Raw genomic sequence first — 26,207 nt, 5'->3', positions numbered from 1 at the left:
ACATACCTAAAGCAGTGTGGGATATGTTTCATTTCTAAACAATTGAGACGCCAACATACTCCCAGCAAACACACGAGCGACCGATGGTAGATCTAGTATCAGGGCTCTTTTGCACATTATCGCCAGTTCCGCCTACAGAAGGCAATGTCAGAACTGTATAACCGTCTTTTCCTTCCACAGCTTCCCTCCCCAGGGCACTCGCGGAGAAAGCAAACCAGGCCGGAGCTTCTGCATCTTTTGGGACAGTCTCTCGCCTGATATCAAGCAGTCAGCATGCGATGCTAAGCTAACAGGGGGTTGAGGGATAAGATCAACAACATACAGTAGATTAAGGAATAGCCCCATGATCCATTTGGGAGGGAGGAGACCATGCCATTTTAAACTGACTATATCTGACGGCTTTGCTTCGTCCGCATCTGGTACGTTATAGCGACAAAGGTACGGGTCTACATCATCGCTCGCTAATACTCGAGGAGACCCGAGGGTCACCATCCCAAGCCATTCGGAAATTTCGTCGCAATTATCCTTTAATTCCTGCTCTGGCGCCATTTCTGTGACTTCAATTCCCTTGAAGGGTGGGACGAGGACATCACAGTAATCGGCGCGCACTGGTTCGCAGTCTATAATGTGAGGGTGGTTTCCTTTCAGAGAAGGATCGTCTAGTCATTCGTCAGTACGTGAAAAGAAGGGCAAAAGATATGGGCTATAGTACCGGAGGAAACACCACTCGACTCCGATGCCAGGTCATAGAAGAGCCAGGCCACGGTGTGATTGAGGACATTCTTGAAGGCCCATACTATTCTCTCAAAACATTTCTTGCCGTGAAGCATTGACGGCAGCCGCAGGTTGATCTCCACGACTGTCGGAACACGTGAGTATATATATCCAGGGTAATGGCAATTCATATAGATACGTACGATATCTTTCTTTTGCATGTTTTCTGCCCCCACTGCGGATGGGCTTCCCTGTTAGACCTGTCCGTTCAAATACCTCCTTTCCAAGCTCTAATTTCAGGACTCCTATAGGTAGGTCAGTCTATAACAGCTGCCGGATGAGTAGTGTGCCCGTAGAGGGTGTACCATACCATCTCTCAGAGTAAACACATTATCTGAGCCGGAGCGTCCCTCTGATATCATGAGAACATTTCCTATAACGTAGTTAGAATAGCCCTCATCTACAGTATCGATCTCCATCGAATGAAGTGGGATCAGTGTAACATATTCTTAGGTACCTGATTTTATATAAGTATTGAAGAAGTCCCCCTCGAGCAGAGACGACAGTGACATAAATACTCTAGCATATCGCAGCTTGGGAAGCTTAGCGTTGAATGAGCTCTCAATGGTTTTGTATGTTGCTTCAGGTAATATAACCTCCACCTGTTCATACCTGGTCAACTAGAAAATTCCACACTAGGAAAGCTGTAATGGAGAATTAAAAGGGTCAATTACCGTGTGCACAAACGGATGCCCCCAAATAGCCGAGAAGGGCGGTTTTTTCAAAGGCGGCTGTTTGGGATCGATGAAGGAAGGCAGTTGAGCCACTGCCGTGTAGCACTTCTCGCGTCTAGACGCGTCATCTTCCAGATCAAACATGGTGATTTGTCTTGGACAATCTCTATAGATATGTAGTCCTATGCACTGGGATCTTGATATCAAATCAAATGGCGTGCTGTGGTTGGTTGGAAGAATCTGTCAAAGGTTGTTAGTTTAAAGAACCACAATGGACAATTATCTCAGCCTTCTAATAATGCTTTACCTACTGTAAGCAAATCATATATGTTTCAATGAGAGAATCAACAGACCCGTTATGTTGGCAGTTCGTCAGAAACAACTTGACATTGAAATTTGATGTCTTTTGGATGTGATGGAAAAGCGGGCGTCATCTGATTGGACAATGGACCCCCAATCAATGGATTCGGCCGTCAACTTTGATTCTATAAAACTACTCTAGATCCCTTGAGTACATTCAGAAAAAGAAGATATAGCGACTATTTGGAGTGTCTTATTCATAACAAGGTTCTATATTACCGTTGTCTCTCAGTCTCTACTGAAACCTGGTCTTCTTCAATTGTTTCACGCAACTAAAATTATTCCTGTCACAAAATATATCTCGAACGACAATGGAAAAAGCGAGTTATCGACTTTCCACAGTTCAGTATAAATACACGCGCAGATTCTCCGTTGATGTCAAATTTCAATCACCGAGTGAGATATTGTGCCGAATTGGCAACCGTTGATATTGATGATGGGCATGAAGTGCTCAATGCCTAAGGCACCAAGGCATCAACTAGCTTGATCATCCGCCTTTATCATTGCCGCCGCTACTCCAAACACCGATATGCAACGAACGGTTTCTCGGTGCCACTATCTATACATTGTGGTCGCAAGTCCCGGGTAACTACCTACACCCTCTCGCGAAAGTTTCTTCCGACTCTCATCGACCACAGCCCCTCGGGGCATTAGCGTGGGTTGCCCCTACCATCGCCGCCATCACCACGACTCCGCCAGCAGGGACAGCAGCTACAAACAATGGCACCTCCCCGCCGCAATTTACTTCCCAAGGAGCGATTTGCATTTTCATTTGGAAGCCTCAAGACTCAGAGCTATCATGACCCTATTGCGCGAACGCCCGGATCTCATACGTGTGTCTCCGTCCAAGAAAACTGTTGCAGCTGCACAACACCTCTCAGAACAGGTTCAAGCTGATGATATATGTCATTCTTGGTAGAATCCGAACGATAGCATGGAACCCTACCGGTCAGCTTATTGCTACAGGCTCAGCGGACCGTACCCTTCGAATCTGGAACCCTGAGCGTGCGCAAGTCAAATACTCGACTGACCTTCGCGGTCACACCGCGGGGATCGAGAAAGTCTTATTTAACCCTGTTCGGGACTCGGAGCTTGCCAGCTGTTCATCCGATGGCACAGTACGCTTCTGGGACGTTCGATCGAAGACATGTGTGAGCCGTTTGGATGTCGGCGGTGAGGCTTTCACCTTGTCTTGGTCGGCTGATGGGAGTACAATGGTAGTTGGAAGGAAGGTGAGGAAAGCTCCTTTGAACCTCTGCAGGGTATGGACAAGTGACCGGAACTTAGACTGACTGGTATATTCTTAATCACTAGGATGATACTCTGATACCAATCTCCATCGAATCGCCTTCTACCCCAACTGTGCTCGAAAACGGAGTAATCAGTATCCCATCTACGCAGTCTCAGAAACCTATCGCAGGCCCAACCACCTATAAAGTCCTAGACTCCCACCCACAGCCCATCCAAACAAACGCAACAACTTTCTCTCATCACATTTCCACACCAACCTCGCCCGATCTTCACCTCTTCGCAACAACCGGCGAAGGCACGGTCAAAATATTATCCTATCCATCCTTCGACATCCTCCACACCCTCAACGCTCACACGTCCGCCTGCCTTTCTATAGCCCTAGCACCTACGGGACGCTATCTCGCCGTCGGCGGCAGTGACGCCCTTATCTCTCTCTGGGATACATCAGATTGGTTTTGTCGGCGCACCGTGTCTAGTAATAATGGTGGGGCCGTCCGCGGGGTGAGCTGGAGCTTCGACGGGAGATTTATCTGCGGTGCTTGTGATGAAGTAGGCTGTGGTGGTAACGGAATTGAGATCTTCCATGCTGAAACGGGCGAAAGTGTCTATACTGTTCCTACTGGTGGCGGACTGAATTCGGGCATTCCTGCCGTCGCATGGCATCCCTCACGTTACTGGCTTGCGTACTCTACTACGGCAGACGGTCCTGGAAGTGGCGGTGCTAGTGGACTCAAGATCGTGGGAGCTGCGGGTGGGAGTCTCTGATGGTTGTATGTTTAACGTACTGTGCGATTAGCTGTCACCGGATGCCTGGTTTACTGTATTCCGCAGAAAGGTTGAATTCTTCAGCCAACAGCTAGGAGCTTCCTCAACATGATTTATATACCCATGATATCGCTGTCTGACAGTAAATATACATAGTCAGGCTTGTTGATAAAAAAAAAAAATTCATAAGTCGCTAACTAGAATCATGGAAAAGGACTGGAAAGAAGATAGAATTGGTTTGAGTCCAGAGAGGACCCCGGCTGTATTTATCTAATATGGTAATACGCTGAGAGGAGTAACACTAGTCCTAAAGCCGCATGCAAAGCCTTTCGTTCCCTTCGTGAGCACCATAAGTTCAGCACGTATTAGAAATGCCAGAGTAACTCGTTATCGCAATTCGGCTACATCGGGACTCAAGATGCGAACAGACATCTGCCGTCGTACAAGTTGTGCAAGCAGCAAGGGCCGCATGAATATGCAGGTGTAGTCGATTGTGGAGTGGGAATTGACCACCTCATAGGTGATGTAAGAAACAAAGTCCAAGATTTAGAGTAGAGTGATCTATCAGAAAAGCCCAAGGGCGACAAATGCAGATACAACTTCGCGGTCGACGTTGAGGAGCCATTCGTCTTGGAATCGTTGTTCACCACCGCATCCAACAACCAACGAGCGCAGTCGATCTCGGATGAAGTCGCGAATGCTGATCTTGTGAAGGATGTCAGAGTTTTCCCAGTGACGTTTGCGCTCGTTCTCGGGAGGTTCATTCTCATCCCACTTGCCAGTTTCTGCGTTATTCCAGTAGACCAGATGGTCGCCAGCACGGGGGTCATTGTCCGTCTCGGTTCCTTCGGCGAGCTCGGTGACAATGTCTGCCCATGTGTTGAGATAGGATTGGAGATGACTAAGTATGTATGGTGGTGGTTGTGTGTCTGGGCCATTTAGGTTGAGTAGTTGGGTGAGTGCAAGCGCATGGAGTTTCTTTTGCGTTGTGCTTCCGATATTGTCATAGTGGAGGAACCATTCTGTGAGCAGCCAGGTAAGGGTCTGTTCTTCAGATGTGCCCGTCGCGGCGGAAACGGCTGATGCGAAGATCTTTGGGTACGCCAGTGCTAAGCGGGCAAGGACGGAGAAATAGTCCGTCTCAACGACGCCATATACAGATGTTTGTTTTCTGTTAGGTCCGGTAGTCTGGCTGGCCTCATGGGCGGAGTAGAGGCCTTCCAGGAGAGATGATAGGAAGGAACTATCGAGGAGCGATCGCGCGATAACATTATATGAGTTTTCGCTGCCGCCATCCACGGCCTCAGTGCCACGTATTATTAGCTCGACCAAGCGTGGCACGACGCCGAGGCGTTGGCGTGTGGTAGATTTCAAGAGACTCTCAAGAGAAGCAAGGAAAGGAAGTCGTACTCGGTCACTGAGCACCTCTTGTGGCGCAAGGTAGACATATGATTCTGCGATTTGAAGGGCTTGCGGTACACTATCCGTGGCGTCTTCAAAAATGGGGAGAAGTGCAGGAAGCAGAGAAAGGATTTCAGGAGAAGCTGGGGCTGGAGTTTGCGCCAAAATAGCACCCCAGAGGTCTAGTGCCTCGTCGAGCAGGTATACCAGTGTTTCCTGTGAGCGAATTAGTATTCCTGCACGGATCAATTCAATAAGGAGTAAGACGTACAGAGCCTGGCTCCACTGAGCTCTGAATGAGAGGTAGGATAAGAGAGTGGTATCGCACTGAATCCTGCTTAAGGGAGTTGATCAACGATGACAGTAAGGTAAGAATAGCCTGTTTCATGAGATGCTCCTCCCCGGAACTTTCCCATAGCGGGGGTAACAACGACAGTATCTGATCTGAGAACGGGGCAATCTGGGGGGTCATTAGCATACCCGTGTGGAGGTAACGAGGTATAGGAAAATTCATACATGGTCTTCCATCTTGATTACAGCCACGCGGACCGTATCTAAAAGTCCCATCTTGGTTTCAGAGAGTTCAACCTCTTGAACCAAGGACATCAAGTCGTGGAGGATGGAGGGAGCATAGGGCAGAAAGCCAGTGGGGGAGAACTCGAACGGATCTAACACGTTCTTTAGCTGTCTACCGGCTGTGATGCGGACTACCAAGTCGTTCAACGGATCTTGCTTGCTAAGAAGGTGCTGGAAGATCTGATAGATGGCAGCTGTGTTCAGCTCGCTCGACTTGACTGGGACCCACTGGCCCAAGAGAATTGCAATTCTCCGTCTCAAAACGTTATAGCCCTGCTCTTGAATCTGCACTTCTGGGACAAGTGTTGTCTCTAAGAATTTGTTGAAATCCAAATGCTGCTCGAGACTTGCGGAGGCAAGCCCGATCGCTGAGTATAATGAATCTTTCAGTAGCACATCACGATTTTCGGGACCTGGTAGTATCTTGTCAACAACAGAGTCCAGCTGCGCCTTATGGTTTCAGGTACTTACTTGCAAAGTTGTAGAAGACGGCTAAAAGTCGCGGGATGAGCAGGTCTTTAAAATGGATGACCAGATCAAGGAAAAGCTTCTCGGAACATGATCGAATAGAGAACTCCCAAGCGTCGGAAACATCTTCTTCTTTCCGTTCCCACTCTTCAGGGTCTTCCTCCCATTCTTGGAAATCGCTTGTTCTGAACCGGAAGAACTGTGTGACGAGGAGCTCCATGACATTGACCACAAAGTCGTGGGTAAAGAGTTCTGCCTTGATAAGTTCAATGGACCGCTTTTTCTCCTCTTTATCTTCAGGGGTCTGGTACTTGAAGGTCTGAGCTGGGTTGAATGCCATTTTGGAACAAGCTCTGATCAGAAGAAGGGCTTTAAGCCCAGCTTTTTCCATCAGCGACTTTCTATCTTGTTCACCAGTTGCGCCTAGCTGTCCATAGTTCTCCCCTAATTTAACCACTAGACTCCAATATGATCGGACGAGGGGAATACTGTCTGGTAGCAATGCGAAAGAGGCAGCACGATCCTTGGCCATCTCGACGTGGAGCTTCGATAGCTGTAAAATATGTTTTTCGACCGCCTTCTGCACATTCTCTGGCAGATTAATGGAACCGCTGATGAAGTGAAGGAAGCGACTCAAGTGAGAATGTGTCAAAAGCCAAAAATCTTTGACTTCGTTATGACGGTTGGGGTGTTCATATCCAGCTATCACAAGGCGCCTAACGACCTTGAGAGACACTAGACTTTGTTCAAGACTCTCCAACAATGCGCCTTCGTCAGCACCGCCCTGTTCTAAAAGCGATGCCCATTTGTTCACTTTGTCCACATATATACTTCCCAGAAGATGGAAGATCTCTGGAGCAACAGATTGAAGATTGGTTCGTGTCCTTTGCAACCGTGCTGTTGATAGCTCCTTCGTTATCTGCAAGATGATTGTAAGGGTTCGTGGCAATTGCACTGGGTTGGCGCCTGGCTGTATTGAGGAACGGAGGAAGTTTATAAGCGATGAGATACCGTCGGGCCTTGATGAAACAGTTAGAGGGACAGCCACCAAGTTTAAAGAGAAAGAATACGCACCAGTCTTGAGGGAACTCATAGCGCATAATCTTGGAGATCATTAATGCATTGTGAAGAGCTAGAAGAGCCGCGGGCTCCACGACACCCGCTTGTAAGGCTCTAGTCTTTATCTGCTCTTTTTCTTCCTTTTTTATAGCGCTGTTAAAAATATTAGGAACTGCATCTTTCCACCGATTTAGGATTGTGACAGCACAGGCTTACTTTGTCGCGGTCTTTCGCCAGTACTTATCGATGCCGTTCTTCAATTGGATGATGGCAAGGTATCGGACTTCGTTGGGCACTGAGTGATCTAGGAAGACATCCTATAGAAATAAGTAAGGAAACAATTAAATATTGAAGGTTCAAATTACCTGGAGGGATGTATAGTATTTCTCCTGCTTTTCCCAGTTTTGCAATTGCTGGGTTCCAGTGTGCACCTGCTGCTGCGTCGAGCTTGCAGCCAGAACCAAGGCATTGAGAACATTCTGTGGAGTCAGAGGGTTTGACTCCCCGGGTAGCTCGACGACGTGAGCCATACTAAGGAGTGGCTGAAAGCTTGAGTTGGAGGTGAAAGCTATAGATAGCTATCAAGCAATTGAGTCCAACCCCCAATATCAGCCAAGAGAGAAACCTCCAAGTCACTGGGGAAACATAGAATATGGGGTTTGACCTGTTCCTTGAGATCCTATCTTGTGGCAAGATGTGAAAGATTACTATTGATAGGAAGAGTAACACGCAAAGAGCTCTCTCCGTTGTCCGTATACATTTGCCCGTATTCTTTGCTCCCCGCCTTAGCGGGACGCTCCGGAAAATTAATATTCCTTTCCGTTGTAGCCCTAGGGCTGGACCCTCAGCACTAGGCCAATACGGAACTTATACATAGGGCTGAGATAGCATCTGGCTGCATGACATCATCACTACAACTGAGCTCCATCTCCATTGCCAGGACTAATTACTCTATACAGTAGCAGTATGCAATGCATTCAGTTACATAGATATGATGTATTATGATGCAACATCTCTGTACTCCTGATGGACAGCTTTCAGTCATGGGTATATAGTTGGAAACGGCGCCTTTGCTGCTGGGCTCATAAGGGATTTTTTTAAACAAGCAAAACGCTACCTTATTCGAATAGTTTTATATCTTTGGGCCCTTTTAGTTACCTTTAGAGAACATCCACATACATAGCACAATGGCGGATTCAGACAAGCTTCGTATGGCATTCCGTGCTGAGCAAGACCTTAACTCTTATCAAATGAAGCAAGGTCTTGGACCGAAGAGCGACTCCGGTACGAAGAGCCTTGTTACATGTGTTGATTCATAGTGCTAAGAAAATATGAAGTCCTCGAGTCCAACATCGACGAAAGGGCGGATAATAAATTCCGTGAAGCAACGGGAATCAAAACTGGTCGAGAGGCAGGCGCTTCAGGGAGCAACCGGAAACCCATCCCCGAAGACGAGGGAGGCACCCGAGACTCTCGTGGAAGGTTGGTGTTTTCATTACACTTCTCTTTGGTTTAATCCGATGCTAATCATAATCAGATTGGCACCAGCTGGCGAATATGAAGGCACCGGAGGCCCTGAGGATAAGGTGAAGCTCGAGTCGGAACGCCGTCCGGGTGATCAAGACACACTTAACCTTCAGGATCTGAAGAATAAAGGACTTGCTCGGTAAAGATTCATACTAGAAAGCCTTTGAGACCATCAGAACATACTAGTTAGCATTATTTAGGTCATGATATAGTATGATGTGGTTAATCTAGACTCAGCCCTAAAGATACGTTAATTATCTATCATCTAATTAAGAGAAGGGTCTTGGAGAACCTATATGTTAGAACAAAAACATGCAATCTACTATTGGATAGGCATTCGCGGTTATGATTAAAAGTAAAGGAAGATGAATACATGACTTGGACAGCATATCGCCTTCTGAAAGAGTCTAGGCACATAGCCCAAGGGTCGGTTTTTGGACCCCACTCAGCACTACAGAGTAAAACAAAGAACAAACCACCGTCTTTCATGTACGAGAGATCCACCGTCATCCCTAGGACTGTGTAGTTCTAGTACTAGTACGGAGTAGTAGTGGGCTAATCCCCCCACATGGGCAGTGCTCCGATAGGTTTCTGCGTAAATACACCCGTTGGATGAGCGGCTGGATTCCGGTCATGGAAGTTGCTATGGACCTCATTTTTGAACATTCATTGGCCGTATCGTCTCCCAATATCCAATACAATGCTGTCGGGAGCCTACTAAGATTGTAGATCGATTTATGAGAGGTTCCACAGGGCTGGACTGCCCCGCTTCTTTCCTTTCTTTATTGATCCCTGCTATCCCTGCATGCTTTTATACGCCGAATTATCATGTCAGTCATTTTAATAATCCAATGCATCGATTTTTGTGGTTGGGCCGCCTTACGCCCGGACTTTGGACAAGACACTTTCGTCCGGCGCGAACAGAATATATAAAGCACTCGCTTTCCCCTCTACTAGAGCTCATCTCGTCTAACCCAAACCACACCCATCATACTTGCCAACATGTCATCTACTACCACTGATCAGCAGCCAATCGAGACCCGGCTCTTTATCAATGGCGAGGTAAGCATAGTCAGAATATCATGACTATAAGGCTTCGTGCTCACCAAGCGTCCTTCCGTACTCATAGTTTCAACCAGCTACGAGTGGGAAAACATTCAAGTTGATTAATCCATATACACATGAACCAGTTGCAGACGGTATTTTGCTGGCCCGGCCACCGATATTGCAAGGTGTGCTTATCCACAGGAGATGCTAACTCTCTCTTTTAGTCCATGAAGCAAGCGAGCAAGATGTGGACAAGGCTGTGGCAGCAGCCAAAGCTGCTTTCCCAGCTTGGAGAGACCTCACCCCGGATGATAGGGGTGTCTACTTGCGCAAACTGTCAAGTTTAATTAAGGAGAATATACCTGAATTGGCTCGTTTGGAGTCCATCTCTATGGGAAAGCCTGTATCGCTTTACATAGATGGCAAAATGGCTGCAGACACTTTTGCTTATTTTGCAGAGACTGGCTGGCACGCGCAAGGAACTAGCAGCGTGAATACCCCTGGCGTTCTTGGTCTTTCGCTTAGGCAGCCGTACGGCGTCGTTGGCGCTATCATCCCTTGGAATGTGCCACTGGGGCTTTTCTCCTTTAAGGTTGCCCCTGCTTTGGCCGCTGGAAACACTGTGGTGCTCAAGAGTAGCGAGAAGGCGCCCTTGACTGTAAGTTTTAGCCATTAATCCCTTCTTCAGGTATCTATTTCTTTTGACATATTTTTGTGGCAGTCTGCTTTCGCGGCCAAATTGATTGCAGAAGCTGGCTTCCCACCCGGCGTCGTCAACATCATCTCCGGCTTCGGGAACCCAGCCGGCAGTGCCATAGCATCGCATATGGATGTGCGCTGCCTGAGCTTCACTGGCTCCACAGCCACCGGTCAAAAAATCCAAATTGCAGCAGCCAAGTCTAACATGAAAGTGGTCCACTTGGAACTAGGCGGCAAAACACCCGCAATCATCTTCGAAGATGCAGATATCGAGAAGGCAGCAGAAAAGACTCAGTTCAGCATCCACTTCACGAGCGGACAAACCTGCTTCGCGAACTCCCGCATTTATGTGCAGGAGTCTGTTGCAGATAAATTCATATCAGTGTTCAAGGAGAAGTTTGGCGCCGCGTCGCGCATGGGCAACCCCCTCGAGCCGACGACGAACCACGGTCCGCAGGCAGACAATATTCAGTATGAGCGAGTTAAGTCGTACCTGGAGATCGGGGAAACGGACGGAAAGCTCACGCTGGGAGGTGATGGCGGAAAGGGCTTCATCAAGCCAACCGTCTTTGAGAATGTGCCCGATGACTCTCGGCTTATGAAAGAGGAGGTCTTTGGACCTGTTGTGGCGATCAATACGTTCAAGACTGAGGAGGAGGCGATTGAACGGGCTAATGCCTCCGAGTTTGGTCTTTATGCCTCTGTTTTTACGAAGGATATGGATCGTGCAATACGGCTGTCTAAGCTTCTCGAGGCAGGTACGGTCGGTGTCAACTGTACGAGTCCCAGTATGGTGAAGGATATGCCAATGGGCGGATACAAGCAGAGCGGCTTGGGTCGGGAGGGTTTGTTGAGCGGCTTGGACAGCTACCTGGAGACAAAAACTGTTTTGATCAGTACTAGCTCTTGATGCACTCACATATAACGTACTCAAAAATCTTGTAAGAACGGTGGATAGCAAACTTTACATTTTTGAATACAATAGGAAACTTGACTTTTAACTACAGTTCTCAATCAAAAAGTCCTACTAAGGAGGCCCAACAGAATGAGGGTGGGAGCGAAGAGCTATTAGATATTCTTCCTCCGGGCCGGAGAACACTGATAGCTACTAAGAAAGGATGTCGTAGACCGCTACCTAGGTAAATGAGAAGGCAGAAGTACGCTTTACTACAGAAGTCTACGATTTCCATATGTGGTTGTGTCACTATGTTAATTCTCTTGTGCTCACGGCATCATTTATGTAGTCATTATAAATCTGCTTTTTCTATAATATAAAACTTTCAAACACGGCCTGCTGGCAAACTTAAAATAAGTACATATATAGAGACATATCGCATAACATTGCCTTAGAAAAGACAAAACAGAAGGCCAATCAACATACCGGAAATAGATCCAACAGCGGGCGTACCGAAGGGAATAGCAACGTTGGGCGTAGGGGTCGATGAGGAAGAAGATCCACTGTTGCTCGTACCCTTCTTGGTTGCGGTGACCTTGACGTTGTAACCGCTCTTAGAATCGTAGGGGAAGGGGCTCGTGTAGTTGTAAGTCGCAGTGGTTCCCTTATAGGTCTCCTTGACAATGTCCAGAATTCCATGACCAGCCGAGCAGTTTCCGCTAGTCAAGGCGTTGGGCCACACAGGCGAGAACTTGGAGTACTCGCCAGAGGACATAGGTCCGGGATATGTCTCGTTGAGACGAAGGTTTGTAGTGTCAACATCATAGTTGACATAGCCAGTCTTGTTGGCCACAATCTCAAGGATATTGGCACCACAATCCCATCGGCCAAGGGATGGCAGACCCCAGTTGGCTGACATGGAAGCGATGATCGAATAGTGAGTATAAAACGTATCATCAGTGGTGCCCTTCAGGTGGCCAGGGATGGCTCCACCCAAGAGAATGCTCATAATCTTATTTCCCTTGGGGTAGGTCTTGTCTTCGTCAAAAGTGAGAAGAAGCAGAGTGTTTTCCATAAAATAGGAGTTGTCGAGCAACTGGGAAACCCAGGTACGTTCCCACTTAGCGGCAAAAGTGATGTTGGTATCGTGCGCATCGTTGGTCATGTTGGGGGTAATGAAAGCGTACTGAGGAAGCTTCTTATCGGTTAGGTCGTCCTCAAAGTTGGTGAAGTTTTTGATTTGACGCAGACGCGTGCTGTTCTTGGTGACCGAGTCAAAGAGAACCAACGGGTTGTGCTTGCGCACGTAATCATTGGCATAAGTCTCCTGGTTGGAGTAGTTGTATCCCTGGAAGCCAGGGTAAGGCAAATGTTCCTGGTACTCACCCCAGGAAATGTGCTTAGTGTCGAACAAGTCGGCGATGGTCGAGACGTTAGCCGGGATCTGGTTGAAATTATCATTGTCCATGCCAAACGTGTCACCTCCGGCGGAAGCGCAGTAGTTGGGCTCAGAGGGATGGGTAACTGCAAAGAAATTGGTGCTTGGATAGTCAGCAAGGAATTTCGAAAGTTGAGCAAGCATCAACAAGCAAGTCTTACAGAGTGATTCCTTGCTTGGCCAGCCATTGGTAGTTCTCATCGGCAGACGCATCCGAGTAGTCCTATGAAATATATGCGTTAGGATGTAAGGGGGACAAGAATTAGGGTACGTCACATACAATGTTTTCCAACCAAACTTGGAAGAATCTGTCAAAGGCCAGGCCAGCCACATTGGATACAGGAGAGTAGGGCTCGGTGGTAGCCGCAGCCTTTTCAATGTCTGATAGGGAAGGTTCACTCTGCGTGGCCGTCTGGGCATAGGCCAAAGAGGCTGCGAATAAACTTGCAACGAAGGACTTCATCTTTGACATCTATGTGGTCTCTTCTTGTCAAGAGATTGTCCCTTTCACCGATACAAGAGGAAAAATGCAAAGAATGATCAGCAAAGGGGGCGCGACAACCTGTCTTTATAGGCAGGAGCGAGGAAAATTCTATCGCATAGGACCATGTGCTATGCGCACGAGGTCAGTAGGGCAGATTGTAGTGTACCTGGTACTTCTAGTAGTATATTGCGCTACTGCGGAGTTGTATCCACCAAGGTAGTTAGATAATTGAGCGTGTAGAACCACGAGGTCAGGGAAGCTTGTTTCATTCGACGGCTGCCATTTCGGCTAATTGAACCGCAGGCAACCGTTCAATCGCTTAGTAGTATTGTTTGTAAAAACTAGTCTGGGATTGGGTCGCGGGGTGGGACAGAACGAAGGAAGTTCAGGGCCCCCTTGCAGTACAGACAGGAATACTCCGGAGGACATGCGACAACGACTCGATCCCGGCAAAGTGGGGCCCGGAATCAGGTCTGGGCGAATGCTTATCCACACCCTCGGTGGGGTCGAAAGTCTGGAGGATTGGGAGGGTAGCACGTGCGCCATCTTCTGGTTGATAATTCCAGCCCCTAGTACAGTAGTACCATATGTCCATTTGGAGTGGAGTAATCAAACATGGATAGGATAAGACGATGCTACCATAATAGTAGCAGTGACCACGTACTGCACCTAATACCTTCAGGGCTGACCGGTCCGGCTCGGTCGGAATGGAAGCACGAGCCTTGCACTGCTTCAATGCCAACGTTGTTGCAATTTACAAACTATCGCATGACCAACTACAGGGTATCATAACATTCTTCCCGTCATGTATCCATCCATTCCGACAAAGGCACGCGCCAATTTGCGAAGTCCTTAATGGATATATACAAACTAAAGAATATATCATTCTGTGGCTGACAACCACTCCCGATATGTATGTATGATAACAGCCAGATCAAAATCTTGGAGTGCTGATATCATGATACTGTCGGGTTTCTTTCCATTTTTCAACCCCATACTACTGCACAAGTTTCTTACATACCATGCCAATAGGAGTAGCTTAAATTGCAGGTGGATAAAGGCCTTCTCTAAGACATGCTAGGCAATTGAGCACACACACACACACACACACACATGTAATGCCCTTACGTGTACGTATACAATAAACCCTGATCGGAGCGTTGAAAAAGGGTATCTACTCTCCTAGGGTGAATAAAAATGCTCAGACACCGTGCGGATGTCGTGGGATTCTCGGTGTTCTTATGATGATCCATCTTTCAGCGAGCCCTGGAGGCATAATCAATCGCCCTAATCAACAAAAAGGGATCAATCCGAGATAGGTTCTCCATTCGGATCATGCCTAGAGTGATGTCACTTCTATAGCTGTGTCAATTACGGGTAGGCATCTTATATATCCCAGATTTAATTCGGGTTTAACGATAGTTCTGCCAACCCAAACTCACCTTAGAACACACCGCAATGAAAGAATCCATTGACTTCTGCTCAATACAGAAATATCCTCCAATCTATAGAATATCCGTGGAAAGAGATTCCAAGGGTTTTCTAACAAACGAACTAGTTTTGAAGTTCCACTCGGAACAGGCCTAGTATTTATGCCATTTACCTTACACGGCCATCCGCATCCTGTACTCTTAAGTAAATATATATTGCTTTCTCTTCTTCCTCATTCTTAAGAAAGGCAGAGTTAGTCCCATCAGAATCAACTTCCACCAACTGAATATAAAATGACGGTCGACAACCGTGAACGATCACGTGGTTCGTTTCGACCTCGGCAGATCGAAGTCCGATCTGGGGAACCGGCCGACAGCATTGGCCTCCGCAACCGCCTGCTGTTTCCCGCTCACATTGTTGACTCCCTCGTTTACAAAACGATTTCTCTTGATAAAACACCATGATTATACAATGAGCTCGACAAATTTTGCCGCTGCTCAGGAGCGCGTTCTGGAACGTCGTCGTCTCCGCGAAGCCGAAGCTCGCGCTAGATTTGCGGAACAGCAGCGGACGTCCCCGGTTAACCATCCCGCGTTGCAGAGACTCCCTTATCCTTTGAATAGAATACCTGTCTCAGGCCTCTCATTATGGAATACGATAAAAGGTCGCGAGGGTAATAGGCCTGCTTTCCGTGTTGGACAGGTCGATGCTGAACTCTTGGACGAGGAACTGCTGGGGTTACTGAAAGAGCAAGTCGGAAATGCTTTGAAGTATTTTGGTGTAGGTTGCTCTCGTCTGTATTCAACATTTTATTATATGGTGTCCGCTAATGTTCCGAGATTATAGCCCCAGGCCCGTGAGGATTGGTCCCACGAAATCCAGTTTGCTCTACGTGCAATCTTGTTCAAGCTCTCGATTTGGGATCACGATGCATCTTATGGTGCGGCCTTACAAAATTTGAAGTACGTAGACACTCGCAGCAAGGGCCCAATTCATTCAGCTCCGACAAAGTGGCAGAAGTCTGTGTATGGCCTACTCACAGTCGGTGGTCGCTACGCCTGGGAGAAATGGGAAAGTTGGTTGATCAACCAAGAAGGCGGCTATGACGAGGTGAGTGCTGATGGCAACCCTTCAGTTATACATTATGCTCATATTAGTAGCCGTCTCGAGAAGTGCGTATGCTGGCTCGTATGACAGATCTCGTTTCCACGACACACTCGATCGCGGCTTTTATCTCTTTCCTTGTATTCCTAGTCAACGGCCGATACCGAACATTAGTCGACCGCATCCTTCGCATACGCCTCACACCTCCCTCCGCACAGGCAAGCCGCGAGGTTTCATTCGAATACTTGAATCGACAACTTGTATGGCACGCATTCACGGAGTTCCTTTTGTTTCTGCTACCACTTGTGGGAATCAGCAGATGGCGACGATGGATATCTCGAGCATGGCGGAAAACAATGTCTAGTATTAGATCGAGCGATGGAGATTCTGAAGAAACTGAGAAGCAAGGAGAGTTAGCATTCCTTCCCGAAAGGACCTGCGCTATATGTTACAAAGCGAGCAATCCAGAGTCCGCAACAGAAAGCGAAGTGATCGCTGCATCGGCGGCCTCTGGGGGAATCCTCGGGTCTGCCCAGACGGATATTACAAATCCTTATGAGGCAATCCCATGTGGCTGCGTATACTGCTTCGTCTGTCTGGTGCAAAAGGTCGAAGGTGAGGAAGGAGAGGGCTGGATTTGTCTCCGCTGCGGTGAGATTGTTAAGAAATGCAAACCCTGGCACGGCGATGTTCTCGAGGAGGCTCGACCTCAATCAAGCTCAGGGAAAATGGTTGGCTTTGCTGTAGACGATGATTCTGGTGTCCATCATATTGAGTCTGAGAAGGGGGTGGATGATTCCGTTGAGAAATCAGCCCTACTGCAGGATCCTACGTCGGATGAAGGGCTACAGCACTCTGGCCAGTGGTCTACAATTGACCGAGAATCAGATTAATGTGGCAGGATAGCATACTCGTCAGAAAGCGACAGGCGTCAATCACTTCATTCTCATAATATGATACGATGAATTATTATTATTATTACTAGGAGTCAGCTTTTATCAAAGATACCCAGTTGCACTGGCCCTTTAGCTTTCTTGATTATCCATCTAGGACTTACTAAAAGCACTATGTACCCTTCCAGTACCCTATATTGCCTTTGGCATATACAGATCCCGTGGACCTAGAGGGGCTGTGTTTTCTCGACCCGAGTACGCAAATATGTACGATCCACTGGCCTTGAATCTGAGTGCTTTGCCGGGTTGAGAATCTACTAGAGCTACCTATTGAAACGTGTATGCACATACATGCACAGTATACGGATACATTAGCCTGGAGAAAGGATGTATCCCTATTGTCATCAGTGTTCGAAAGTTCCCCACTTTATACCCGGGCCATTGTCAAATCATAGCCTGCAATTGAAGTATACTCATCAAAAACAGCGACTAATAGGATTAATTCCGATTATTCAACTTCCCCCGCAACGGACATGTCGCCGATGCTACTTACGGAGACACGTACCAACTCCGATTTACCGGAAGATGAGGGGCTCACTTCCACCGAACATCACTCTACCGTCTTTATATTTTATAAGCTGTATTGTCCCTCTCTACTGTCGATCTAAGACATAGGGTCATTTGAGCTGTCCTGAAGCATCCAACGGCAATCTCTATTCGAGCTGTTCAACGTTCGCCATGGATTCCTCCAAACCCGTCTCCTCCACTTTTGGAGAGGCGAAATACATCGAATTTCCCTGTCTTCCAGAGGGCACGAAGCATGAGGATGGAACGCTTGCACTGAACCGCTACTCTTCAACCATTACTAGAGGCCATGACTTTCCGGGCGCGAAGGTAGATAGTTCCCTTGAGAACTTGGAGCTTGATCCCGATCGTGCTGACAGCAACTTCCCTTTCTACTAGGCAATGCTCTATGCTGCAGGGGTTCCTGACCAGAACGCTATGGCAAAGAGTCCTCAGGTAGGAATTGCGTCTGTGTGGTGGGAAGGAAATCCGTGTAACATGCACCTGCTGGATATGGGCAAGACGGTGAAGAAGTCCGTCGAGGGCCAGGGCATGATCGGTTGGCAATATAACACCATTGGCGTTTCAGATGCCATCACCATGGGCAGTGAAGGTCAGTGACTTGGAAGACTACTCGTGAGGTACATCGAAGACATACCTGACACTACAACAGGCATGAGGTTTTCTCTCCAAACACGTGAGGTCATTGCAGATAGTGTCGAGACCGTGACATGTGCTCAGTACCACGATGCCTGCATTGCCATCCCCGGGTGCGACAAAAACATGCCTGGAGTGGTGATGGGTATGGCCAGGCATAACCGGCCCTCCATCATGGTCTACGGCGGGACTATCCAGATTGGGTATTCCAACCTCCTACGAAAGCCAATCAACGTTTCAAGTTGCTTCGAAGCCGCCGGGGCTTATTCATATGATACTTTGCGTCAGCCGGACGATGGAGGAGACACCAGTAAGACCAAGGATGAGATCATGGATGATCTTGAGAGACATGCCTGTCCCAGTGCGGGCGCATGTGGAGGCATGTTCACTGCGAACACAATGGCCACAGCTATCGAGTCGATGGGCTTGTCTTTGCCTGGCTCCTCTTCTACCCCCGCTACATCTCCATCGAAAATGCGAGAGTGTGTTAAGGTGGCGGAAGCGATTAAAGTTTGCATGGAAAAGAATATAAGACCGCGTGACCTTTTGACTAAGCGGTCCTTCGAAAATGCCCTCGTCATGACGATGGCTCTTGGGGGAAGCACCAACGGTGTGCTCCACTTCCTTGCCATGGCTCGGACAGCTGGTGTAGAACTCACTCTGGATGATATTCAGAGGGTCAGTAACAAGATTCCATTCATTGCCGACCTTTCCCCCAGCGGAAAATACTACATGGCGGACTTGTACGATATTGGAGGCGTCCCGTCTGTTCAGAAGCTGTTGATTGCAGGGGGCTTGCTTGATGGCGATATTCCAACGGTTACTGGAAAGACTCTAGCCGAGAACGTGGCGTCGTTCCCATCGTTGCCGGACGATCAGGTTATTATTCGTCCTTTAGACAACCCTATTAAGGCAACTGGCCACCTTCAGATCCTCCGTGGAAACCTAGCCCCCGGAGGCGCTGTGGCCAAAATCACCGGCAAAGAGGGCACTAAGTTTGTAGGCAAGGCGCGAGTGTTTGATAAGGAGTATCAGCTTAATGATGCACTCAACCAGGGAAAAATACCCCGTGATGAGAATCTAGTGATCATCGTCCGCTATGAGGGCCCCAAGGGCGGACCAGGAATGCCGGAACAACTCAAGGCCAGCGCGGCATTGATGGGAGCCAAGCTTACCAACGTGGCACTGATCACTGATGGAAGATACTCAGGGGCAAGTCATGGGTTCATCGTCGGCCACATCGTACCGGAAGCCGCGGTAGGAGGGCCAATCGCTGTTGTCCGCGATGGGGACGTGGTCACCATCAATGCAGAGACCAACGAAATTAGCATGGATGTCTCGGATGAAGAAATTCAGCAACGGTTGAGAGAGTGGAATCCTCCCGCACCGCACGTTACACGCGGTGTGCTGGCTAAGTATGCCCGGCTGGTTGGAGATGCTTCCCATGGCGCAATGACAGACCTTTTTTAAGATATTTTAGGTACATGGTAGTAATGATTATGAATAAAACTGTATACGATTCCTTTACGAGCCGGCCATGCCATCATGTTCAATAATTATGTGTCAAGCGGGCCCGTGCATCAGCCCCCTGTACAGAGGGAGTGCCATACTGAATCCATGGCGATAGGAGATCGACTTATGGCTGAACCGAATACAGCAAATGCAACTCCGGTTTCAAATACTTGTTTGGCATAGATGTATCGTCAACTACAGGAGTATACAGCTTCCATTGGGGACGCCTGTTCCAGGGCCTCCTACATACTACAGTGACAGAATGGCAGTAAAAAAACAATCGAACGTAGTATGTGTAGCTCGACTCCCGCTATAAACAGCAGAATAGGAAGATAACCAACTCGATCTAATCAATAGTACTACCTACAGAGGATATGTCCTATTTTTACTGTATAGAGCATTCCCAATGTTCCATGATCGATGACGTCCCTGCTGAGTCAGTGCAGCCACGAGATGCAGACTGACGCCATGAGTGGGCAACGGTGGATGACTCATCCTCGCCGATCCTCCACGGTGCTGGTTCCGAGCCTGTGACAGGCCGACGATGTATTTTTTGCTCCAACAAACAAGCTCCACGAGAACCAGAGCTAAACACCATCACTTCCTCAGCAAGGAGTCGCGTTCCTATTTTGACCACTAACAGGTGACCAGGGAGAAGCGACGTCTCACAGGGCCGGACCCTTTCGCATTGATCCCTTCAGGTAAGATGCTATGTTGTGTTGTTTGTCGCACAAAGTACCCGCTCGTACTGCCTCTGAACGTGGTGCGAATTCTTTGCAAGTAACCTTGGTTCTAGCTAACCATTCTTCCAATGATCGTAGCATATATCCCACGTTTCCCCTCGTCTCCTGGAATATACCATTAATCCGTGTGGCCTGTATCTGGGCCTTACTGTCTTGCCCGCCTCCTGGGATAGAGTCAACTCGTCATTGGGAACTTCTCGGAGAATCAATAGTCGCTCCTTTCTTGGCTTTGCCTCAAACTGTGGATCTCCCAGATTTCCCCGGAGCGCCCAAAGATAGACTGAAGACCAACGTGTTGCATGCTTGTCATCTATTGGTCCGAGTACTCTCGGCGGGCGCACTCATAGATACAAACCAAGAACATCGGGTCGCGACCTCTCCGGCTCTCCCTTACCTCTTCTGAGAGATCCAAACTGTAATTTGGATTCGTCTCACCATCTGAGACGGTGAATTGCTTTGATTGACCCGCTTATTTGCCTCACTTTTGCGCTAAACCCGGATCTATCCACCAAAGAGGTTCCGCCCTTTCATCTCGTGTAGATTCCAAGTGCATTCCAGAACACCTCCCCCGTAATCACACAAGGATCGCCCGGGTGAGCTGTTTGGCACTAGACATTGTGGCGTGGTAAACAGTGAGTGAATGAATGAATACGTTGTCCGGAAAGGGGGAGCTGTTCAGACTGGGCCAGATCGGCATCATTATAAGTTAAAGACTTGTCGCAATGGGGCCAACTGATTCGCCAATACTCCCTACGACTTCCCGTCTAAGCGTTTCGAATATTAGTGCTGTCATACGCTTCTGGGACTCTATCTACTCTGTTTTCGCCAACCCAAGTGCCTTACTTTCTTTCACTCGCCTTTCCCAAAACCTCGATCGTGATGGATTCTTGAGTTCACCCAAAGCCTTATTGCTGAGTACCTGCTTAATCATCATGGCTGGTTGTGGGTTCTTGTCCATGATTCTGCGACGCAAGAGCTCTGGGCGGACTTCGGGGAACAAACGTTGTCGCCGGGCTGCTCGTCGAAATGCCTCCAAATCGTCCGCTGGAACTTTTACCTCGTCCGAAGACGAAGGGTATGATAGCAGTGGATCATTGCGACATGGCACAGACAGCACCTTCTCTGCAGAGAAGACGGAGCCTCAACGCCGTGAGCTGTCAGATGATGGTCTGCGCATCCCTAACCCTACCCTGCTATCGACCTTTGCTGACGGGCAAGTAGCGCAAACCACAGATCCTGGCCTGCTCAAGAAACATTCAACATATATATCCTACACTACATCTGTCGCAACATATCCGTCCATAAGAACTTTTCACAAGCCGCATCCACAGAAGGACAAGTTGCCGATAAAACCATCTCCAATCCCGTTGCTGGTCTTTGTGCACGGCTTGGGTGGCTCGCTAGCCCAATTCAATCATCTGCTGACCAGCTTGTCTAACGTCGGGCCGTGCTTCGGAATAGATCTGCCCGGTTGCGGATTGTCGAAGTTTGAGCCTGCTTCTTGGGATGCGTATAAGGTCGAAGCGCTTGCAGAACTGCTTGCGACCGCTATTGAAGAGCATCGTGATAAAGACGCCGGTCAGGGGGTGGTCTTAATTGCCCACAGTTTGGGCTGTTCCCTTTCAGCAATGTTGGCATCCGCGACCTCTCCTGTGGGGCCCAACTTGAAGAAGCATATTCTCGGGCTCATCGCTGTCTGTCCCCGCGCGTCGCCCCCATCTTTCAAAGAAGTTACGTCTTTCCGCCGCCTCCTCAACATACCGGGTCCGATCTTTGACCTTTGGCGATACTGGGATCGACGAGGCGGTCTGAAGAGCGCCAGTGTCAACCGGCTCGTCGGCGCAGATGCTGATTCCGATACAAGAGAACTCCAAGTGCGGTACAACAAACAAAGCAAGACACCTGTGTGGAGACGCATGGCCTGGGGTACTCTTCCCACGTATGACGGTGTCGATGGAACCGCTGTAGGAGGTATTCCAGGGGAGCAGACCTGGGCAGGAGTACAGACGCCAACCTTACTTGTGGCTGGCGAATCTGACACAGTGACGAAGCCTGCAGAATTGCAAAAAATTCTCGGATTCTTCGGGGGCAAAGGCTCAAAGGCTGAAGAAAGCAGCAACAGTAGCAACATTATTCCGGACGCTTCCGAAGTTGATAGCCAGGTTCCAGCCCCCTACAACCGCTTAGCCCACGAAGAGGAGTTTGGTGTTGAGCCTCAAGTGAATGAGAAGGAGATCGAGAACACTTCGGAGAAGCCACTTCAAGCTAAACGCTCTGTCAAGACAGTTATCCTGCCAGCTCCAGCCTCTCACGCTCTTCTTTACGATCGTGCGACATATCGCACTCTAGCTGGAATCATCCAAGACTTCCTTCAGCAGCACGTTGATAATCGACTGAGTCTCGGATGGCAGCTGCAGTATCTTAATACTTCGGGCAAGTGGGACGTGAAAAATCTAGCCAAGTGGAAGAAAGTCACCCCTGTTTCAGAGCGCATCTCCGACACATTCGTCGCGCTCAAAATGCTGCGCGAGGTTGATGAGGAACATAATCCTGTATTATTCTCCCAAGCTTATAATGGACGGATATACGCGGTGATCGATATTAGCTACGAAAACCCGGTGTATAACCCAGCCTCTTTGGAAAAGGGAGGCATCCATTACCACAAACATCCTACCGTGTCAAAGATCCCACCAACACCAGATGAGACACGAGACTTTATTGCCTTAGTCGATAGGCTTCAGAATGAGATTACAGAGAAAGTGGGAAAGTCTGGAAACCGGCAGACTCCACGCCCGGTAGTTGGGGTTCACTGCCATTATGGATACAATCGAACCGGTTTCTTGATTGTCTGCTATCTGATTGAACGTTGTGGGTATACCGTCCAGGAAGCAATTGACGAATTTGAAAGACGTCGTCCACCAGGCATCCGACATGGACATTTCATTGATACATTGTTCGTGCGATATTGTGTTGGGCTCAAGAGAGCACCGACTCTATAGAAGACAGATTAGGTCTGGGGTTCTCATCCTTCTGCTGGTTGCTATTTCTCTTTGTCTCTCTTCTTTTATTCTATTACTATTCTCTTTTCTTTTCATCTTCGGGACTATGTGGCGTTCGGCTTGGGTTCACGGCTTGGGATGGTGTAATGATGAGTTATGACAGCTAGTGCCTTTTTGATAGACTGTACAGTAGCCAGTGATAAATACCAATTCTAATTTTTGTCTTTCATGATTATCTTCAATAGTTGCTATGTAAGTACTGAATTGTACACTTAGAAGCAACACTAGCTCCCCCCATCTCTTCCTGCATGATCAAACTACGGCGTAAGTGACTAGTACGGAGTAGTTCAAGGCTAGTCGGGTACTAGGTCCAAGGTGTACGGTAAGTTTAGCCACTACCGTTTAGGGCCGTTCGGAGCCGTCATCTGTATCTCTATCGTGATGCCTGAGGCATAAATGTTTAGGGTTACGCTAGTCCATATACGGACCGATGATGATTAGTCACCCACAAACCCACAACGAGAAACCGCGTGATTGTCCGTCCGAAATTTCGAGGTTTGATCTGACCGACCGACTCTCCAACGACGACAACGACCCATCCTCTCACCTCGTCCCCTTTTCAGTACACCTTCGATTCCCGCTCGAGGTTCAAAGTCGCAAAAATGGGTGGTGTCACCGTTCGCGATGTGGACGTAAGTTGTCCTGTCCCCCCTGCACCTATACCTATATGTTCCTGAAGTCGATATGGCACCGGTATCTGGAAGAGGGGGAAACGGACGAGGGATCAACATTGCAAGGCAGGGAGTGAGGGGCAGAAATCTTGGGATGTTCTGGACGTGCTGGGTTATTGTGGGCACTGGTTTATGTGGACGACATAGATATGCCTCAATCGGATCGCAAAGCATCGATTGATGGGATCTGCGACTGGGATGCATGGGATATACAACACCGCGATGGCCGCAACAAAGTCCGAGAATCAGATACCGGAATATTGCCAGAGGATCTTCAGGAACCAAAATTGCAACGTCAGATCAAGCTAAAAACTTATACTGACGAATTTTCGAACTACAGGCGCAGAAGTTCATCTCTGCTTACTCTGCGTTCTTGAAGCGTCAGGGAAAGCTTCCCATCCCTGGTGCGTAATTTAACTGATCTTGTCTCACGATCAATCGGAAACTGATAATCTATCCAGGATGGGTTGACACTGTCAAGACCTCTTGCTCCAACGAGCTCCCTCCCCAGAACGCTGACTGGTACGACTGAACCAACAACACCGTTTGTTGCGCTTCCGACACATCTGACAATTACTAGGTACTACGTCCGTGCCGCTGCCGTCGCTCGTCACATCTACCTCCGCAAGACCGTTGGTGTTGGCCGCCTCCGCAAGGTCCACGGCTCCGTCAAGAACCGTGGCTCCCGCCCCAACCACCACGTCGATGCCTCCGGCTCCGTCGACCGCAAGGTCATCCAGTCCCTCGAGAAGATCGGTGTCCTCGAGTTCGACGAGGAGAAGGGTGGCCGTCGCATTACCCAGTCCGGCCAGCGTGATCTTGACCGTATCGCCAAGACCACCGTTGACGAGGATGAGGAGGACGACGAGTAAATTAGCCTCGGATTAAAATAATGAAAAAGTCCTGATGTGTTCCACGTTGCCTCTTTTTTCCTTAATTTTTCCCTCTGGATACTAAATTTCCGGGTGAAAAATCGGGTTAAAAACGGTCGAGTACGCTTCGTCGGCATGGATCGAGTGGGATTGATGGCTATGGACTCAGGGAGAGGAATGAAGTTTCTTTATTGTTGCATATTACAATGTTCAATTTCCTGATGACTCGGGGGCCTACTACGGAGAATTCACCAACCTTGACTACCCAAAGACATCCATCTCTCTCTCCTTCCTATGTCTTATCGACATATCGCCTCGCCCTGATCCGATTCCCGACGGCATCTCGTGTTTCTCCCCAGGCCTGAAATATAGAGCACGTATGATATCAACTTGACAGATTCAAGCCTTGCATACGGGAGCGTAAGTTGAAACCGTAGAATGTATGTACAATTGTATCAATCAAGCTTCCTCTATCTATATCTACACATTATTTCTTCCCCGACTGCGCCGTAGGATCCTACAGTACCCAAAACGTCAGCCCCCTCGACCCGAAACTCAAGACCAACACAACAATAATAGATAAGAAGAACTCACCAAATAGACCTGATAGAACCGCATCTTCAACTCCTTCTCATCAAAAACCACCCGTCCAGCCCAGGGCACCTCAACCTCATTCTCCGGGTCCGCCTTCAGCACATACCTAACCGTCCCATAGAGCATCAACTCCCGCTCACCCCCGAAATAAACCTTCGTCGGGAAATGCTTCCTCGACTGCACATGCGTCCAGAGACCATGTCGGAGATTGAGGATTTCTATTTCCACGGAAATACATATGTCAGCTCAATGCACTCATCACCACTATAACGCTACCGTCCATTCTAAAATTACAAAGTAGACAAGGCCATTTCGGATCAAGACGGAATGAGAAGAAAAAGAAAAGAGTAGGTGTGCGGGGAGGGGGGAAGGGCAAGAAGGAGAACCAACCTTTCTCGCCATTCGCGACCTTCGACCCCATGATTAGTGTTGCATCGGGGGTGAAACTCTGGACGTATTTCTCGTGCAGGGATTCGGTGTCGCTCGTTGCGTAGAACGATTCCATGAAGGTTATCATGGAGTCGCCGTTGGGCGGGGTGAGGGTTGGGTTGGAGGCGAGGTTGTAGGACATTTTTGTTAACTGTGCTCTTCTTGTTTGGTGGGTTAATTGGGAGGGTATTTGGGTGTAAATATTATCAGGAATTGGGGGGTTATCTAGATGGCTTTTTATTGCGTTACGAGGGGTAAAT

General features: G+C 48.4%; 11 protein-coding genes across 11 annotated transcripts; 7 read left to right on the top strand and 4 right to left on the bottom strand.

Annotated features, from left to right (window-relative positions):
• Positions 1-34: 34 nt before the first annotated feature.
• Positions 35-1,592, bottom strand: ANOM_004361 (ribonuclease P protein subunit p40; the record flags this gene model as incomplete). Its single annotated transcript, XM_015549618.1, has 7 exons — positions 35-254; positions 323-659; positions 713-859; positions 918-1,019; positions 1,085-1,147; positions 1,232-1,376; positions 1,449-1,592. The coding sequence occupies 7 exons, from the start codon at positions 1,590-1,592 to the stop codon at positions 35-37; spliced, it is 1,158 nt and encodes a 385-aa protein (XP_015407568.1).
• Positions 1,593-2,528: 936 nt separating this feature from the next.
• ANOM_004360 (WD repeat-containing protein) lies at positions 2,529-3,970 on the top strand (the record flags this gene model as incomplete). Its single annotated transcript, XM_015549617.1, has 3 exons — positions 2,529-2,641; positions 2,695-3,070; positions 3,123-3,970. The coding sequence occupies 3 exons, from the start codon at positions 2,529-2,531 to the stop codon at positions 3,822-3,824; spliced, it is 1,191 nt and encodes a 396-aa protein (XP_015407567.1). The 3' UTR covers positions 3,825-3,970.
• A 418-nt stretch (positions 3,971-4,388) lies between these two features.
• Positions 4,389-7,858, bottom strand: ANOM_004359 (putative importin 11; the record flags this gene model as incomplete). Its single annotated transcript, XM_015549616.1, has 7 exons — positions 4,389-5,441; positions 5,497-5,685; positions 5,742-6,214; positions 6,273-7,288; positions 7,344-7,481; positions 7,545-7,645; positions 7,694-7,858. The coding sequence occupies 7 exons, from the start codon at positions 7,856-7,858 to the stop codon at positions 4,389-4,391; spliced, it is 3,135 nt and encodes a 1,044-aa protein (XP_015407549.1).
• A 515-nt stretch (positions 7,859-8,373) lies between these two features.
• Positions 8,374-9,083, top strand: ANOM_004358 (uncharacterized protein). Its single transcript, XM_015549615.1, has 3 exons — positions 8,374-8,612; positions 8,666-8,810; positions 8,866-9,083. Exons 1-3 carry the CDS (start codon positions 8,516-8,518, stop codon positions 8,996-8,998), a joined length of 375 nt encoding a protein of 124 aa, XP_015407550.1. The 5' UTR covers positions 8,374-8,515; the 3' UTR covers positions 8,999-9,083.
• Positions 9,084-9,857: 774 nt separating this feature from the next.
• On the top strand, positions 9,858-11,511 carry ANOM_004357 (putative betaine-aldehyde dehydrogenase; the record flags this gene model as incomplete). Its single annotated transcript, XM_015549614.1, has 4 exons — positions 9,858-9,917; positions 9,985-10,054; positions 10,127-10,560; positions 10,624-11,511. 4 exons carry the CDS (start codon positions 9,858-9,860, stop codon positions 11,509-11,511), a joined length of 1,452 nt encoding a protein of 483 aa, XP_015407545.1.
• Positions 11,512-11,947: 436 nt separating this feature from the next.
• On the bottom strand, positions 11,948-13,437 carry ANOM_004356 (acid phosphatase PHOa; the record flags this gene model as incomplete). The annotated part of the gene is made up of 3 exons (XM_015549613.1): positions 13,215-13,437; positions 13,096-13,157; positions 11,948-13,037 (listed from the first exon to the last, which is right to left on the bottom strand). Exons 1-3 carry the CDS (start codon positions 13,404-13,406, stop codon positions 11,948-11,950), a joined length of 1,344 nt encoding a protein of 447 aa, XP_015407546.1. The 5' UTR covers positions 13,407-13,437.
• A 1,705-nt stretch (positions 13,438-15,142) lies between these two features.
• ANOM_004355 (pex2/pex10/pex12 family protein) lies at positions 15,143-16,846 on the top strand (the record flags this gene model as incomplete). Its single annotated transcript, XM_015549612.1, has 4 exons — positions 15,143-15,173; positions 15,226-15,629; positions 15,696-15,959; positions 16,010-16,846. 4 exons carry the CDS (start codon positions 15,143-15,145, stop codon positions 16,844-16,846), a joined length of 1,536 nt encoding a protein of 511 aa, XP_015407547.1.
• A 675-nt stretch (positions 16,847-17,521) lies between these two features.
• On the top strand, positions 17,522-19,537 carry ilv3B (putative mitochondrial dihydroxy acid dehydratase; the record flags this gene model as incomplete). The annotated part of the gene is made up of 3 exons (XM_015549611.1): positions 17,522-17,740; positions 17,810-18,023; positions 18,084-19,537. Coding segments are annotated over 3 exons (1,881 nt in total), but the record flags the coding sequence as incomplete, so codon positions are not given.
• A 1,507-nt stretch (positions 19,538-21,044) lies between these two features.
• Positions 21,045-23,321, top strand: ANOM_004353 (RNA 5'-triphosphatase domain-containing protein; the record flags this gene model as incomplete). The annotated part of the gene is made up of 1 exon (XM_015549610.1): positions 21,045-23,321. One exon carries the CDS (start codon positions 21,045-21,047, stop codon positions 23,319-23,321), a length of 2,277 nt encoding a protein of 758 aa, XP_015407542.1.
• Positions 23,322-23,884: 563 nt separating this feature from the next.
• Positions 23,885-25,327, top strand: ANOM_004352 (40S ribosomal protein eS19). Its single transcript, XM_015549609.1, has 4 exons — positions 23,885-24,013; positions 24,393-24,456; positions 24,514-24,574; positions 24,633-25,327. The coding sequence occupies exons 1-4, from the start codon at positions 23,984-23,986 to the stop codon at positions 24,922-24,924; spliced, it is 447 nt and encodes a 148-aa protein (XP_015407543.1). The 5' UTR covers positions 23,885-23,983; the 3' UTR covers positions 24,925-25,327.
• An 84-nt stretch (positions 25,328-25,411) lies between these two features.
• On the bottom strand, positions 25,412-26,089 carry ANOM_004351 (uncharacterized protein; the record flags this gene model as incomplete). The annotated part of the gene is made up of 3 exons (XM_015549608.1): positions 25,412-25,441; positions 25,519-25,736; positions 25,909-26,089. The coding sequence occupies 3 exons, from the start codon at positions 26,087-26,089 to the stop codon at positions 25,412-25,414; spliced, it is 429 nt and encodes a 142-aa protein (XP_015407544.1).
• Between the last annotated feature and the right edge of the window lie 118 nt (positions 26,090-26,207).

This window comes from Aspergillus nomiae (genome assembly GCF_001204775.2).
Source record: "Aspergillus nomiae NRRL 13137 chromosome Unknown contig00108, whole genome shotgun sequence".
In the NCBI taxonomy this organism is placed as follows: Eukaryota; Fungi; Ascomycota; class Eurotiomycetes; order Eurotiales; family Aspergillaceae; genus Aspergillus; species Aspergillus nomiae.
The sequence above is the reverse complement of the archived record's forward strand: the minus strand, read 5'-3'. Positions and strand labels throughout refer to the sequence as shown.